Source organism: Myotis lucifugus, unplaced genomic scaffold, assembly GCF_000147115.1.
Source record: "Myotis lucifugus unplaced genomic scaffold, Myoluc2.0 scaffold_31, whole genome shotgun sequence".
Lineage (NCBI taxonomy): Eukaryota > Metazoa > Chordata > Mammalia > Chiroptera > Vespertilionidae > Myotis > Myotis lucifugus.
The window spans coordinates 4084856-4099599 of record NW_005871079.1 but is presented as its reverse complement, the minus strand read 5'-3'; the positions used below and the strand labels follow the sequence as shown (position 1 = coordinate 4099599).

At 43.3% G+C, this 14744-nt stretch overlaps 1 protein-coding gene across 1 annotated transcript in view; it reads right to left on the bottom strand.

Moving 5' to 3' along the window:
• OSTF1 (osteoclast stimulating factor 1) overlaps nucleotides 1-14734 on the bottom strand; it is a 52919-nt gene extending 38185 nt beyond the window's left edge. Inside the window, exon 1 of the mRNA XM_006086816.3 lies at nucleotides 14453-14734. Within this exon, the coding sequence (XP_006086878.1) occupies nucleotides 14453-14486 (34 nt within the window). The 5' untranslated portion in view covers nucleotides 14487-14734. The remainder of the gene's footprint in view (nucleotides 1-14452) is intronic.
• Nucleotides 14735-14744: the final 10 nt, after the last annotated feature.

Here is a 14744-nt window from a genome sequence, read left to right as displayed (position 1 = left end):
AGATCAGTATGGCTGGAACCTGGTAGGAGAATGTGGGGACAGAGCACAGACAGGCTAGAGGTTTCTCAATATTTCTGAGACCCACATTAGGAAATACATTGCACATCAGGAACCAGGAAACACACATATATATACACTCTCATAAAACTGAAAAAAATTTCACCAAAACTTCGAGTGATTCTCTCTGATATTTTTTTTTATTGATTTTGAGAGAGAGAGAGGCATCGATTTGTTGTCCCACTTATTTATGTATTCATTGGTTGGTTCTTGTATGTACCCTGACAGGGCTCAATTTTACAGTTGGAGCACTGGAACAATGCTCTAACCCAGTGGTCAGCAAACTCATTAGTCAACAGAGCCAAATATCAACAGTACAACAATTGAAATTTCTTTTGAGAGCCAAATTTTTTAAACTTAAACTATATAATTAGGTACATTGTTATTAACTTAATTAGGGTACTCCTAAGGCTTAGGAAGAGCCATACTCAAGGGGCCAAAGAGCCGTATGTGGCTCGCGACCCGCAGTTTGCCTACCACGGCTCTAACCAACTAAGCTACCCAGTCAGGGCTCTCTCTGATATCTCTGATATTTTCTGTTCTGTTCTATTCTACTGTCTTCTTCTTTTCTTCTCTCTCTCTCTCTCTCTCTCTCTCTCTCTTTTTCTCTCTCTCTCTCTCTCTCATCTCCTCCCCTCTCTCTCTCTCTCTCTCTCCCTCTCTCTCTCTCCTAAGTGCTAAATGATAGTCACAACTAACTATACTGACTTCATGACCTACTACTGGGTAACCACTCACAATCTGAAAAAAACACCAGGCTGGAGCATTTAATACATTAATGTGTATAACCGATGTTTAGAAATCAAATAGAAAATTTTCAGATTTAGATATCTGGTGCTCTTGGCAAGTAATAGAATGCTCTCCGGATATATTAAAAATGGCCTTGGAAATTATTTTTATTTCAAGAGAAGTTTTTAATTTGAACAAATAATAAATGGACAAGCTTAAACTTCAGACTTCATGAATGCCCGATTTTTAAGAAAATTACTAATGCACTTAGGAAATAAAAATTTGCAACAATAATAAAACGGCCTTGGTCTTAAGCCTCTATAAAAACACATGGTAGCAAGACAACACGATGATAAAAAAAAAAATGTCTCCTTTATTGAAAGCGGAAGCCCTTTCAAACCTGATATAAGGACCAAGATATACACTGTGTCTAAGGAAAACAAAAGCGAATCTCTAGAGACACTGAACTTAAGCTACATCCAGGTGCTCACGCGAAACTTACCTGACGAACACAGAGGGGCCAAATCTATAGTGGAGGGCATTTTACTATTTCCAGTTAGTATTAGAACTCTTGTATAACAGCACAAACACTGGATGTGTAAGAAATATTACCAAACACACAAGTAAAGGTCATTAGAGAGCAAAGAATAAGTAACAACTGAAACTGAGCCCCTCTCAGTTCAGAAAACAAGGAGTCCAATCTGCTTCTGTGGCACCTGCAAGAGACTCCGCCAAAGTCCATTTCCAGAAACAGGAAAGTGGATTCAGAAAGGCCACCTGTAGGAAGCCAATGAGATGTCTAAGACATTCATTTCTTCCAAGATCATCTATTTAACAGCCTTGAACCTAGAAATGGTTCCCCTGGTAGCATCTTCTCTCAAGTCCCACAGCAGTACTTCCTCAAAAGGCTTACAGGGCTCCTAAGGGCCGCGGTCCTTCCATGAACACGGTGAGCTTTGCCTAGTGGCCTTGGAAATGTTGGACGTGACACCTGGGCCATTACAGAGCCAGAACTGGCATCTCGCTGAAGGCTCCGCCCAGAAGGCACAGGCAGGGGGATGCCCCAGGTGATGAGTCCCTTCTCCAGCTTGTCTAGTTCTGAGAGCTGAGAGTGCTTAAGGAAAGGTGGGAAAGACAGCAGTCTGCAGGGCCCGAGGAGGCCCAAGAAGTTGTGGAGGTCCAGAAAGAGTCACCCCCAAGTTGGGCCTCTGTGGTATACAGATTGTTTTAAGCTAAAGGTAACTTTAAGCCGCAGGCTCAGCAGAAACTTTTGCCCCCCACTCATAACTGCCTAGAAGAATTTGAATTTGAGGCCTTTCCCATAAGAGATTATCAGTGACCATCTTTTCAAGCCACCTCTATGATAGGGCAAACTTTTATGTTCTAAGCAGCTGCACTTATCACCCTGCAATGACCCTTTTTAGCCCCTGAGGTGCATGACCTCACCCCTAATGCAGAACTTCTTCTAGACCTCAGTCCCCCTTTCTGCGTAAACCTCGCCTGCATGTGGAATCGCTGACTCATATGCGGGGTTCCCATACATATGTGTATGAATTAAATTTAGTTATATTCTCTTGCAAGTCTGTCTCGTGTCTATTTGACCCCACGGAGTCCAAGTGACTCCCAGAAAAGGTCAAAGAAATGTTCAGGCCCGAGCCGGTTTGGCTCAGTGGACAGAACATCAGCCCGAAGACTGAAGGGCCTCGGGTTTGATTCCAGTCAAGGGCACGTACCTCAGTTGCAGGCTCAGGCTCGATCCCCCACCCCAGGCAGGGCACCTGCAGGAGGCAACCAATTGATGTGTCTCTCTCACATCGATGTTTCTCTCTCTGTGTCTCTCCCCGTCCCTTCCACTCTCTCTAAAAATCAATGGAATGTCCTCGGGTGAGGATTAACAGCAACAAAAAAGAAATGTTCAGGTATTTTCCCAAACCAGATCATATTTGGGGAGAAGGAGGAGGGTTCCAGGAGAATAAAGTCCCTAAAGAATGATAGAGAAGTCCCTAGAATTTCCCTAGAGAATGACAAAGGTCAGACAAATGAAAAGCTGTGGTTTTCTGGGGCTGTAGTTCAAATAGGGTAATTACAGGACCATTCTTTTGAGAATGTCCCCTCCAGTCAAGGACTGGGCATAGGTGAAGGTTATGTACCTAGATTCAGTGACTAACTCAGCTACTCCCAGCCCAAGGCACCTTTCACACTCATGCCTGAGGCTGTAAGTTGCTCGTGATTGTAACTCTTTCTCATTAACAGACATCCAGATCATTTCTCTCTGTGAAATGGGGTCATGAGTCGGGAAGGCAGGGGACTGAAACACTGGAATTTGCCCTTACACTTCTATGAATAGTCCTGGTCCCCTCCCAAACCCTTGAGCCTGCAGAACTATTTGCTGTTTATGAGGTGGATGAGTTGACAGAGAAAAAATAACCTCTCTGCCTACAGGGACAGAAGCGGGGAAACACACTCTCTGCCCCGGCAGTGGCTTTCCACCAACACTCAGCGGTATCTAAATTGCAGGCTTTTATAATAATTACTAGAAATTTGCCCTCCTTCAGTACCCTCTGTCCAGAGGCATAAGTAGCCTGTCTTCTCTTGTCATCTGTCCTAACAAATTGCAGTTCTTTATGGCCTGAAGTGTATTTAGTGGAAAATTAATACTCAAGAGCACTGTAATAGTTTTTAACTACAACAGAATTTTTTTTAAGTTCTAAAGTTTTAGCAATAAAATTTATACCCATCAGGACAATTCTATGTTCTTAAAACTGTCATTATATCGGAATCCCGATAAGTATAGAAATGTTAGTTTCTTTTTTGAAAAAGAGGCTTTGGTTTCTTGTGTAAGAACTACGTTAACGGAGCGAAGCGTGGGCTGAGAACAACTTTCTTAGAGGAAGAACCGCTGTTTCTCTTCCAGAGAGGAGCACTGAAAACCTTCTTCCTGCAATAAGGCCATGGCCATTTCTATAGAGCAAGGTCTGAATTAGAATCCATGGCTCAGAACTGTTACCTCCAAAGAAGACAGAAAAAAGAAAATGTCAGAGAAAGGAGGATTCTGAACAATATTTTGAACAGAATTAATTTCTGAACATTAGCTAAAGATATATCCTTAGCTCTAAAACCTATGGAGTTTACGTTATCAAGTCATCAAGAGCTTTATACATTTTCCAAACATAAAAGTCCTCAACGTCTCAGGCCATTCATGAATGCCCACAGTTTGCAAGGGTCTCCTTGGCTGTGCCTGTAGGGTCCAGACACATTTCTGCAGGGCCACCCTGATGTTCTCTTCCACTACCAGTGGTCGGCAAACTGCGGCTCGGCAAACCGCGGCTCGCGAGGCACATGCGGCTCTTTGGCCCCTTGAGTGTGGCTCTTTCACAAAATACCGGCTCTTCCACAAAATACCGACTTCTGCGCATGGGCCACGAAGTTTCAATCGCACTGTACGTGCGCGCCTGCACGTGGTATTTTGTGGAAGAGCCACACTCAAGGGGCCAAAGAGCCGCATGTGGCTCGCGAGCTGCAGTTTGCCGATCACGGCACTAGGCAGCTACAAAAACAAAAATAAAAAACAAAACAAAAACCCTCGACTGCCCTATCCAACCAGAGCCCAGGTGAAATCAGATTAGACCTGTTTATGAACATGCTATGTCCTCTTCCCACCCTTTCTCCCCTCTGCCTGGTTGTCATGGAAATCTGGACGGATGAAAGCCCTTAAGGTATTGAATCCCTCCATGTGTTTGCATTCACATAACACTGAGCATGGGGAGTAGCAGGAAGAAAGGGAGCAACGAACATGGTACAGGTTTCTACAAGAAGCACAGGATAAAATTAAGTAGAAATTTGGGGAGTTCTTTGAAAAACCCGTGTAAGGCAACGAAAATTTAGAATCAGGTTTAGAATCAAGTGAAGAAACAGGCCCAGAATGGTCTAGGTAGGTACTGGCTTATCAAGGTGACCTAGCAAGTTAATTAAAAAACTGAGGCTAGCCCTGGCCTGGTGGCTCAGTTGGTTGGAGCATCTGGTACATGGAAGGTGGGTTCAGGTCAGGGATCGAGCCTGCAGCTGAGGTACGTGCCCTTGACCGGAATCAAACCAGCAACCCTTCAGTCCACGGGCCAGCACTCTATCTACTGAGCTAAACTGGCTAGGGCTCGATGTTTTGTTTTGTCTTTTTCTTTCTCTCTCCCTTCCTCTTTCTCTGGAAATCAGTAAAAACATATCCTGGGGTGAGGATTAAAAAAGAATTTGGGGCCAGAATTTCACCCCAAAGCTAATGTTCATTTCCCATTACTATATTCTGCCTCTTCCTCCAAATGAAAGCCTAGTCCCTAGAATATCCACTCTATAAGCCTATCTTTATGCCTAAAGTCCTATTAAAGAGGACAGTGGTCCCCCTTATGCACAGGGAATAAGTTCCAAGACTCCCAGTGGATACGTGAAAACGCAGATAGTACCAAGCCCTATACATATACCATTTTTTCCCTACAAATACATACCTTTTCACGGGAAGGAAGCACTTGTCTTTGGTATATCCAAATTGTCAGCATCCTTACTCTTGTGCTTTGGGGCCATTATTAAGTAAAATGAGGGCTACTTGAACAGGAGCGCTGTGATACCGACACACTCCATCTACCAAGACGGCTACTACAGGACTGACAGGTAATAGTAGTAACTGGGAAAAGGGACAATTCATGTCAGGTGGGATGGTATGAGATTTTTTTTTAAATATATTTTATTGATTTTTTACAGAGAGGAAGGGAGAGGGATAGAGAGTTAGAAACATCGATGAGAGAGAAACATCGATCAGCTGCCTCCTGCACACTCCCTACTGGGGATGTGCCCGCAACCAAGGTACATGCCCTTGACCGGAATTGAACCTGGGACCCTTGAGTCCGCAGGCTGATGCTCTATCCACTGAGCCAAACCGGTTAGGGCAAGGGATAGTATGAGATTTTATCACACTACTCAGAAGGAGATGAGATTTAAAATTTATGAATTGTTTATTTCTGGAATTTCCCACTTAATGTTTTTAGACCGAAGTTGAGTGCAGGTAACTGAAACCATGGAAAGCAAAGCCGTGGATAAAGGGGACTACAGTAGTTCAACTGAAAAGGGAATTCCTTCCAGGAATCTTGTTTTCAGTTCACCTTATTTTTAAATCAGATGCTTTTGGGAAGGGGATCATGATAAATCCATGATGGGTTTAACACAGAAGGTGGATTTGTTCCTCAGATGTGAAGTGGTGAGTTACTTCATTCTCAGAGCCCCGTGGAATTGAAATGAGAGGAAACCAAGTCCCAGATGATGTCAGTGAAGAAGACCAGGACGGTCCTGACCGAGATACTGCTGTAAGGCTCTCTCGGCACGTGGCCCTGGTCCCTTAAGGTGCCATCATCAGAGCTCAAACAACTGGCTATGGTATGCGGGTCTGCCTAAGGTTAGGTCTGAAGAAGCAAAGACACCTAAGGGGAAATCCATCGAAGACTAGCCACAGACCCAGGCCAATCGAGGGTCAGAGTATATCTGAAAGGCCCAGGTGTGTCAGCTAAATGATATGGGGCATGTGTCCAAGCAGGAGAAAAGCAGGCCAATGACAAGGCTTCAGGACAGGCAAAGCAGCAGATACCCCAGTGCCAGTCAATAAGAGAGTGCCACACATGTCAAGACGTCAGAAAGATGCAGTACCAACCAAGAATCTGGAAATGGGCAGGAGCCCACTGTGGAGAACAGAACTCCTACCACACCTCTGAAGGCCCGATATTTAGATATACAATTGCTCCTAGAGAGTGGGAAGGCATGAGGCGAAGATCAGAAGCATGTGGATGGGACAGGCTTCCTAAAAGAGGATGTGGACAGTCACCACAAGCAGTGACTCCTGCTTCACATTTCAACTTAACACAGGCCCCGGTTCTTTGGCCGCTGCTGGGGTGCCTTAGATTTAGAACCCGAGTACAGAGGAATGAAAGGGAACGATTTATTCTCCAACAGAAAAATAAGGCTGAAAACAATCTCTTTGGCACACCATTCAGAAAAAAAACTTTGGAGGGGATGGTTTCTGTTGTAACATTTCACAGCCAGTTTCCATGCCTGAAAAACAAGTGAGAATACCTTCAGGGTAGGTCCTCCAGGGCTACTGCTGAACTTGCACTGACTCATCAAACAACGGGTCCCCAAAGCAGAAAACCCTGTACACCCGGGGAGGCAACATTTTATTTTATTTTTTTTAAAGAGAGTCATTTGGAATCCGGTTTTCAAGCAAGGCGTTATGAGGCTCTGTGGATACTTCCAAATCCGGAGTCTGACACCTGCCAACTGGGCCAACAGGTTAGAAGGGCTTCTCTCAGCCTAGCTGCCCTCAGCCATGCTCAGAGAGACTACGAATGGAGGGGTCCTTCCCCCAAGTATGGACTGGGTCAGGAGGTTCATAGAAGACACAGCCACACCAGAACACTCTCCAGTGAAGTCACTGCTTTGTCTCTTGCAAGTAAGTTGATTCAAGTCTTTTCTCCTAGACAAGGGAGGGAATCCTGAAATAGAATCAATGAGTTTCTCAGAACCAAACAAAATCCCTGGAGTGTCAGGCTGCCAGGAAGACTCCCGAGAGCGGCCCCTGTAGCAGTATTAACTGAGTTTTTCCCTAGGGTCTGCCTTCATTTGAATTCGGGCTGCCCGGAAATCAGGAGCACTAACCTAGGAAAGAACCACACTGAATGTATTCTTTGGTCCCAGGAATATAAAACCAAAGTAACTTACCAAATTCTAAGGGATGCCAATGAACTTTAAAATCCCACGCTAATCAAAATGCACAAACACAAAACTATCCCCCACCTCTTACCACAAGAGAAAGTTGAGGGATTTTCCTTGTGACTCTCTAAAATTTCTACAGATGCCCAAACGTCAAGTGGGAAATGAGTGGCGGCAAGAATGAATAAAAAATGAGGTGGCCACAGCAGCCCCACCAATGACTTGTGTAAGTGATTTAAATCTGTGGCCCTCTTTAACCCACGCTGCAAACTAAACACCCACAGCTATTGCTAACCCTCTGACAAACAGATACGCAGATATGCAGAGGGCTGACATGCAGACATTTATTTCTCCATTCCTGTGTAGCACAAATTCTAGTTTTTCACTGACTGCTATGCCAGACGAATGACTTTCTCTTTAATTTGGAGCAAATTTCTCCAATCCACCGTTCCATGTGTGCACAGCAAGTCTCCCTGGCTTCTCTGAGAGACGGAAAAGCTCAGCCGGAGAGGAGGACATATCAAGTTATTTCATTTCTGCCCGAGTCAAACGACTTTCCCCATTTTTTTTTATTTTATTTTTTTTTTTTGTCTATCAAACTCTTCCTCAGTATTCGAGACCCTGCTTAAATTTCCCCTTCTCTGTGACTGGGTTCTCAGCTTCCTCAAGCTCCTTGCTTTGCACTTCCCAGTTCTCTGGTCACACTTTGATGCTATCTCTTACGACATGCTTTGGAACTTTTCTGTTTAAGGCAAGCGCACACATTTTTGGTAGGAAGGTCCGTTGGTACAACCTCTTTGGAGAGCATTTTGGAAATGTCTATGAAAATGACAAGCCACGTGCCTTCGAACAATACACCAACCCTCTGTCAGGACTTTCTCCTGTAGATTTATTCACCAGGTAAAGCAACAAGACTGTTACAACACAGTTATAACAAAAGAATGGAAACAATCTAATGCTCACTAATACAGGTCTGGTTAAATAAATACAATAGAATACCACGCGGTTGTTCAAAAAGAACTAGGAAGCTCTCTTTATACTGATACCTAAAAATTCCCCCCAAACTCCTGTAATTTGTTTGATAGAGAATCTTCCCCCAGCCCAGCTTTACTGAAATATGATTGACAAATTTATAGAGAATCTTGACTTAGCTCGCATCAGCCCACTGAAAGTGCCAAGTGCATCTCTCTCTCTCTCTCTCTCTCTCTCTCTCTCTGTCTCTCTCTCTCTCTCGTATTTTGTTTTCCCCTGGGCAATAAACAAGGGAGCACACTTTGGCAATGGTTTTCATTGGACATGAGATATGAGGTAAAGGAGATTAAAATCTGCCACTCAGAATTATGCCACTTTGGTATAAAGATTATTTTGAGCTGAAGGCAGGTAAGTAAAAGCAGCCACAGAAAGGACTCTATATTACAAGCACGTCAAACTCCAAGGCTAACACAGGCCAAATAAATAAGGTTTAAGTTTCTGTGGGCCGCAAAAAAACAAAAGCTTCAATTTTCATAGAAATGTAGGTTTATTTCGATAGAGACATGCTGGATACAAAGGGCTGAAATAAATGAGTCATCGTTAACATAAAATAATAGAACATTTTAATAAAAATTAATATTTTTTCTTGAACATTAACTTACCAGACACTGAATTACTGCACAAATAAGCGTAACGCAAATAAACCTATTTTTCTTGTTCTCCGAAAGCAAATTATTTCCTGTAGCACACACCAAACAAGTCAGTACAAGACTAATGACGAGGCAATCGGCTGCTAAAATATTCGCTGCTAGTATTAGTGGAGAGAAATGGTGTGCCTGCGCGGATGGCGCCTAAGGGAAATTAATGCAACATGATTATAGTTATCAGTCATTAGCAAATGTTGTAGATATTGTAAAAATTAAGTTACTAAATTTTTATTAAAACATTTCTTATATGCCATTATATTCGTTGGGCCACAAAAATATTCATTGTGGGCCGCATGCAGCCCGTGGGCCACGAGTTTGATATGCTTGCTTTATCCTCTCCCTATCGGCCTAAAAGCAGGGCATAAATTCCCCTTGTGAAGGTACCCCTCCCAACATGTCCCCATACAAGAAAGAGGAAACAACCCTTATCACTGGAGTTGGAAATGGCACCTAAATGAGCCTATATAAACAAACCTTACTAAAATGACCCTTACCTTTCTTTTTTTTTAAATATATTTTTAATTGGTTTTTTACAGAGAGGAAGGGAGAGGGATAGAGAGTTAGAAACATCAAGGAGAGAGAAGCATCGATCAGCTGCCTCCTGCACACCTCCCACCGGGGATGTGCCTGCAACCAAGGTACATGCCCTTGACCGGAATTGAACCTGGGACCCTTCAGTCCCCAGGCCGACGCTCTATCCAGTGAGCCAAACCAGCTAGGGCGACCCTTATCTTTCATTAGTTTCCCCATATATTTACCTTCCCACAGTTTATTCCCCATAGAAGCCTGACCCTCTTGTTCTTTGTCTAGTCACTTCTCCACACTTAATCACTGTTTGTTAAAATGATGTATGAGCTTCTAAGACTAACCACTTCTTTGGGCTTTTCACTTCTTTTCTGTATATTCCCATCTATAGATATAAAAGCCTAATATGTAAAGTGTCCCCTCAGGAATTTGATCACTCGCTATGATGTGCACTGACCACCAGTGGGTGGCGCGGAACAAAGGAAGGCCCCGGTAGGCAGCCGAGGAAGGGAGTTCCCGGCCGGCAGCTGGCAGCCGCTAGGGACCCTTCCCATGCACGAATTTCATGCACTAGGCCTCTAGTGTACATATAAAATTAAAAACAAAATAAATTTGTATGCATTTTTCTTCTGTTAATCTGTTTTTTCTCAGTTTAATGCACAGGACCCAGACATAGAACCTAAGAGGGTAGAGGAAATATTTTTCCTTCCTTACAGAGGCGTTTCAGAAAAACTAGTTACTAGTCACAGTGAAGTCAAGCAGTGGGAATGTTAACACAAAAGGGAGGGGACCCCCACTATTTTCAGAAGTAGTGCTGACGAACAGTGCCTCCAGTCTTTGCTACTTTATGGTGAAGCTACAAGATGTACCCAACCACAGTCTCCCTCACCTTCTTCCAGACAAAGACTTTATTATGTATCAAGACTTTTATGTATGTCATGCATAAAAAGTTTATTTGCTCTGCAGGTACAAAGAAATAAAAGATTATTCTATTCTCAAAAAGTATCTAATAGTCTAATACAGACCTATTGAAAGAGGAGTTATACAAAGCAAATATAAAAAATACAATTGCCTAAGTTAGTAAGGATGGCTGCCCAACAAAACCTCGTCCAATCTAACAGAATCCTCACAGGTTTCTCTGAGCAAAATGCAGAGACTCCAGTTAAGGCTTGTGTTCCATTCCTGGGTCAAACCAACCACTTCCTAGCTTTGAGACCTCAAATAGTTTTCTTAACCTCACTAAGTCCTACTTCATCCATAAAATGGGGATATTAGGATCTACCTTTTAGGGAAGTTAAAATAATCAAATGAGATGGGGCATTTAAAGTTCTTGGCACAGTTCCTGACACTTAGGAATAAATGTTAACTATTACCAACACCACCACCATCATCATCATCACCCTGTCATTTTCAAGGCGTTTCTCAAACTTTACAATGGAGCACCTCTGACATTCATTTATTAAGAGGGAAAAAATTATATGAGAGTTCCGATGGTTTTGGATGAAGACCTTTTTCCTCTCAATGGTGTTATATAAGCAGCATATGTGTGACATCTTTGAAGTTTGTTTTTTACTGTGTATACAAAAGAACCCAAAACATTGGCATCTGCTTCTTCAATGTCCCACAAATTTATTTTCAGAAGACATGTGAAATATTTATGCTGCTTTACTTCCACCATCAAAATCAATAAGCCATTTTAAAGAAATGGTCAAGGTCAGACCTCAGGCTTCCCGCTACAGTGGAGGGTCATCAAACCTGCTTTGAATGCAAGGATTGTAGCCACATCTCATTCAATATCCTTTGGCCCATTTTACATCAAGTCTCAGAATAAAGTCTCTTTAAAAAAAAAAAAAAAAGGCTTTGTGAGAACATAAGTTGTTTTCTCCACTCCGACAAGCCAGACCGGTTCACCCTAATTTAACTGCAAGGCTCCAGAGGGTGGCTGAAAGAACAGAAATGCCACATGTGTGTAAAACAGTAGAAGGTAAAGAGGATTCTATAAGGAATGAGCTAAACCGTAAAACTGTTAGCCGATGGAGTACCATAGTGACACATCTAACAATTAGAAGGTAGAGTTTCGATAAAAGACCTGGGATGGCCAACAGTGACCCTAAAGGAATAAAAAACACCAGTAAACAAGGAAAGGTTAAAATGTGACAGAATTGATTTTTCAAGCAGAGGGTAGGTGATACCACAGAGACTATAGGAAACATGGCAACCAACAGCAAGGCACTTAAAATGGAATCTGATTCTGTTCTGGGAATGACTGTTTGTATTTTCTTTTTCGAATGAAATGGATTTGAAAAAGAAAAAATAAACTGGGGAAAAACAGTGCTTATCACCAGATAAGTAGGGATGGTTTTTATATGTTTGTTATTTTCTAAAGGTTCTATAATAAAAATATTACTTTTATTTTTAACTACAAGATTTTTTTACACAAAATGGACAAATCAGCCATTCACTTGTAGGAACAACCTAAAATTAAAATTAATCTGTGCATATGTAAATCTCCCCCATTAGACTCAAGACCCTCATGAATGAGAACCTATGTCATTGTTCCTTGGAACGCCGGCGTCTAGCACGGGGCCTACGTACATTAAGAAGTGCTTTTGGCAAATGAATTTTGATTGTGGACAAAAGCCCAAACCAGGTGACCCCTGGTATAGCCTCAGGAAGGAAATTAAGGAAATGCACAAAGAAATTAAGTAGCAGGGCTTTCCCACAAGCAGCTGACCAGCATTTGTCTGGGCAGCCTCCTTTCCAAAAAGGTCCCCTTATGGGGTATTGCCAATCAACCTGAGAGATACATTAGCCCACATTATAGCTTAATGTTCCTTATTACTAAAATTTTCCATTAAGTCCTTTGTCCTCTCTCGCTTAGCTGTCCTCCTTCTCATATTGCCTATGAATTAAGCCATGCTGTTCTGCCCAGTTCTTGCTTTGCAGAAAACTAGAGGGACCCTATTTATACGGTAACCTTATTTGAGTTTGGATGTCATTTGTAAATGTGGGAGGAATCCAAGCTGTCTCTAAACAACAGTCATTTTCAACCATTTGCTTTCTGGTTTGCTGAAGAGGAGAACGCAGTGATGTTAGACAACAAAAATGATTCCTGGGAGTTTATCCCCAACTGGTAACACTATGGTCCTTAAACCACACCCATGTGTGCATAAGTACACACTCGTACACACACACATACACATCAGATTCAATGTCCCTCCAGCTACAGCAAAGATATCACTTAATGTCTAAAGACATTTTTAAAAACCCTCATGAATAGGTTCTCAAGACATTCTTTATAATAAAGTACAGTACTTCATTTAGCTATCAAATAATAACTATGCTTTGTTGAATACTTGAGGTCATGATTCACATCTGAGTTTAGAAAGTGGCCACCTCCTACATATTCACTTAAAATGCGAATTCCTCATCAGATTCCACATCTAAAGAAGCACAGAGCCCAATTCTGGCCAAGCCCCATCTTTGCTCACAGCAGAGCCAAAGTCCCAGAAACTTTTTCCATACCCAGCCCACCAAAATTTAAGTCCTCAGTGAATCACTATTCCATCTATGTGAGTATGCACACAATTTTCAAATAAAATGACTTGAAACTGACAATGAATGTGGGCAAAGAAAGAAAACTGAATAATCATGCAAGTTGTAATGCTTCACTAAAGTTTAGAAAAAATCAAGGAAAAATTAATCTCGGAAACTCTATGCCTTCCAACCAAGGTTACTTTGAAATGTAAAGTGAATTGATATCTTTCATCAGTCTATGACATACCGAAGATCCATGAGATTGGGAGGAAAAAACCTGAGTATGTCAGAGCTATTTATTTTCCGTTTCCTACGTTTCCCATAATTACCTATCAAATGAATGTGGGAGAGTTTGTTATGCAGAATTGATCTGAAATACATCAGTCCCTTTTAAATTCTCTTTTCTCCCTATCGCATAAAATATCCTAGAATGGAGTCAAAAATGAACCAGGACTTTGGGGCCAAGAACAGGGCTTTGGGTAATTTAGTAATCTCGCACTCTCCAGTGCAGAGGCCAAACCACTGGGGAGCCGAGGCAAAGGACTCGCAGGGCACGATAAAGTGACGCTTCCGAATGGTTAAAGCCGAGATTGCTCTGCCGCAGCCCAGGCTGTTCTCGCCATGAACCCGAGTACAAGTTTTCTAAATGTTTTTCCCAAGATCCCGAGATCAATTTCAAACGCTGTTCCTCTCAAAAGTCCCAAAGGAGACTCGCTCACCCACCCCACCCTGCAAGCAGCGCACTTCCTGTTCTCTCGGGCCGGTCAGGAACTCTAACTTGACAGTGACACACACTGAAAAAAAAAAAAAAAAAAGGAAGTGGCTACAAGACCATTTCAAGACATTTACTTAATTTCTTTTGAAAAGGGAGATCCATCGCAGGAAAGTTTCAATGGGACGAAGCCATCACACCCGCTTGCTTGAAAGTCGCAGAGAATGTCAACTTTGTAAAACCGAGGGCGACACCACTTTTAAAATACACTTTTTAAAAAATCTTCGAAATCCTCTTGCTATCCAAAACGATCCCTCCCCTTTCGCGAACGCAACAGAGCTAGCAAACTCCTCTCCTGGTGGGTCGCATCTCGAGAGCGAGGGTCCGGGCCGGGTCTGCCCGGCCAAGTGGCAGAGGAAGCTAGCAGGGCACCGAGGCGGTCGGGGGACCCGGCGAGCACCTCCCTTACCTGGTTTGACCGGTTTGGGTGGCGGCTTCGCCATCTCGCTTCCTGGAGCAGCTGATCCTGAAGACGACGCACGAAAAGCCCAAGGAACGCCCCGCCAGCCGGCGCTCGGTCAACCAAAGCTCCTGGTGGTCCGGTCTGCAGCGGTGCGCCTTCCAGGACCTGCGCCCACCCTCGGCGGCAGGACTAGCGGACGCAGGCAGAGGGGCTCGGCGCAGTCCCTGCCCCGCCCCGCGGCCGCCCAGCCGTCCAGAGCGCGCGGCCGGGCTGACGAGGAAGTGGCCGCCGCCTCGCC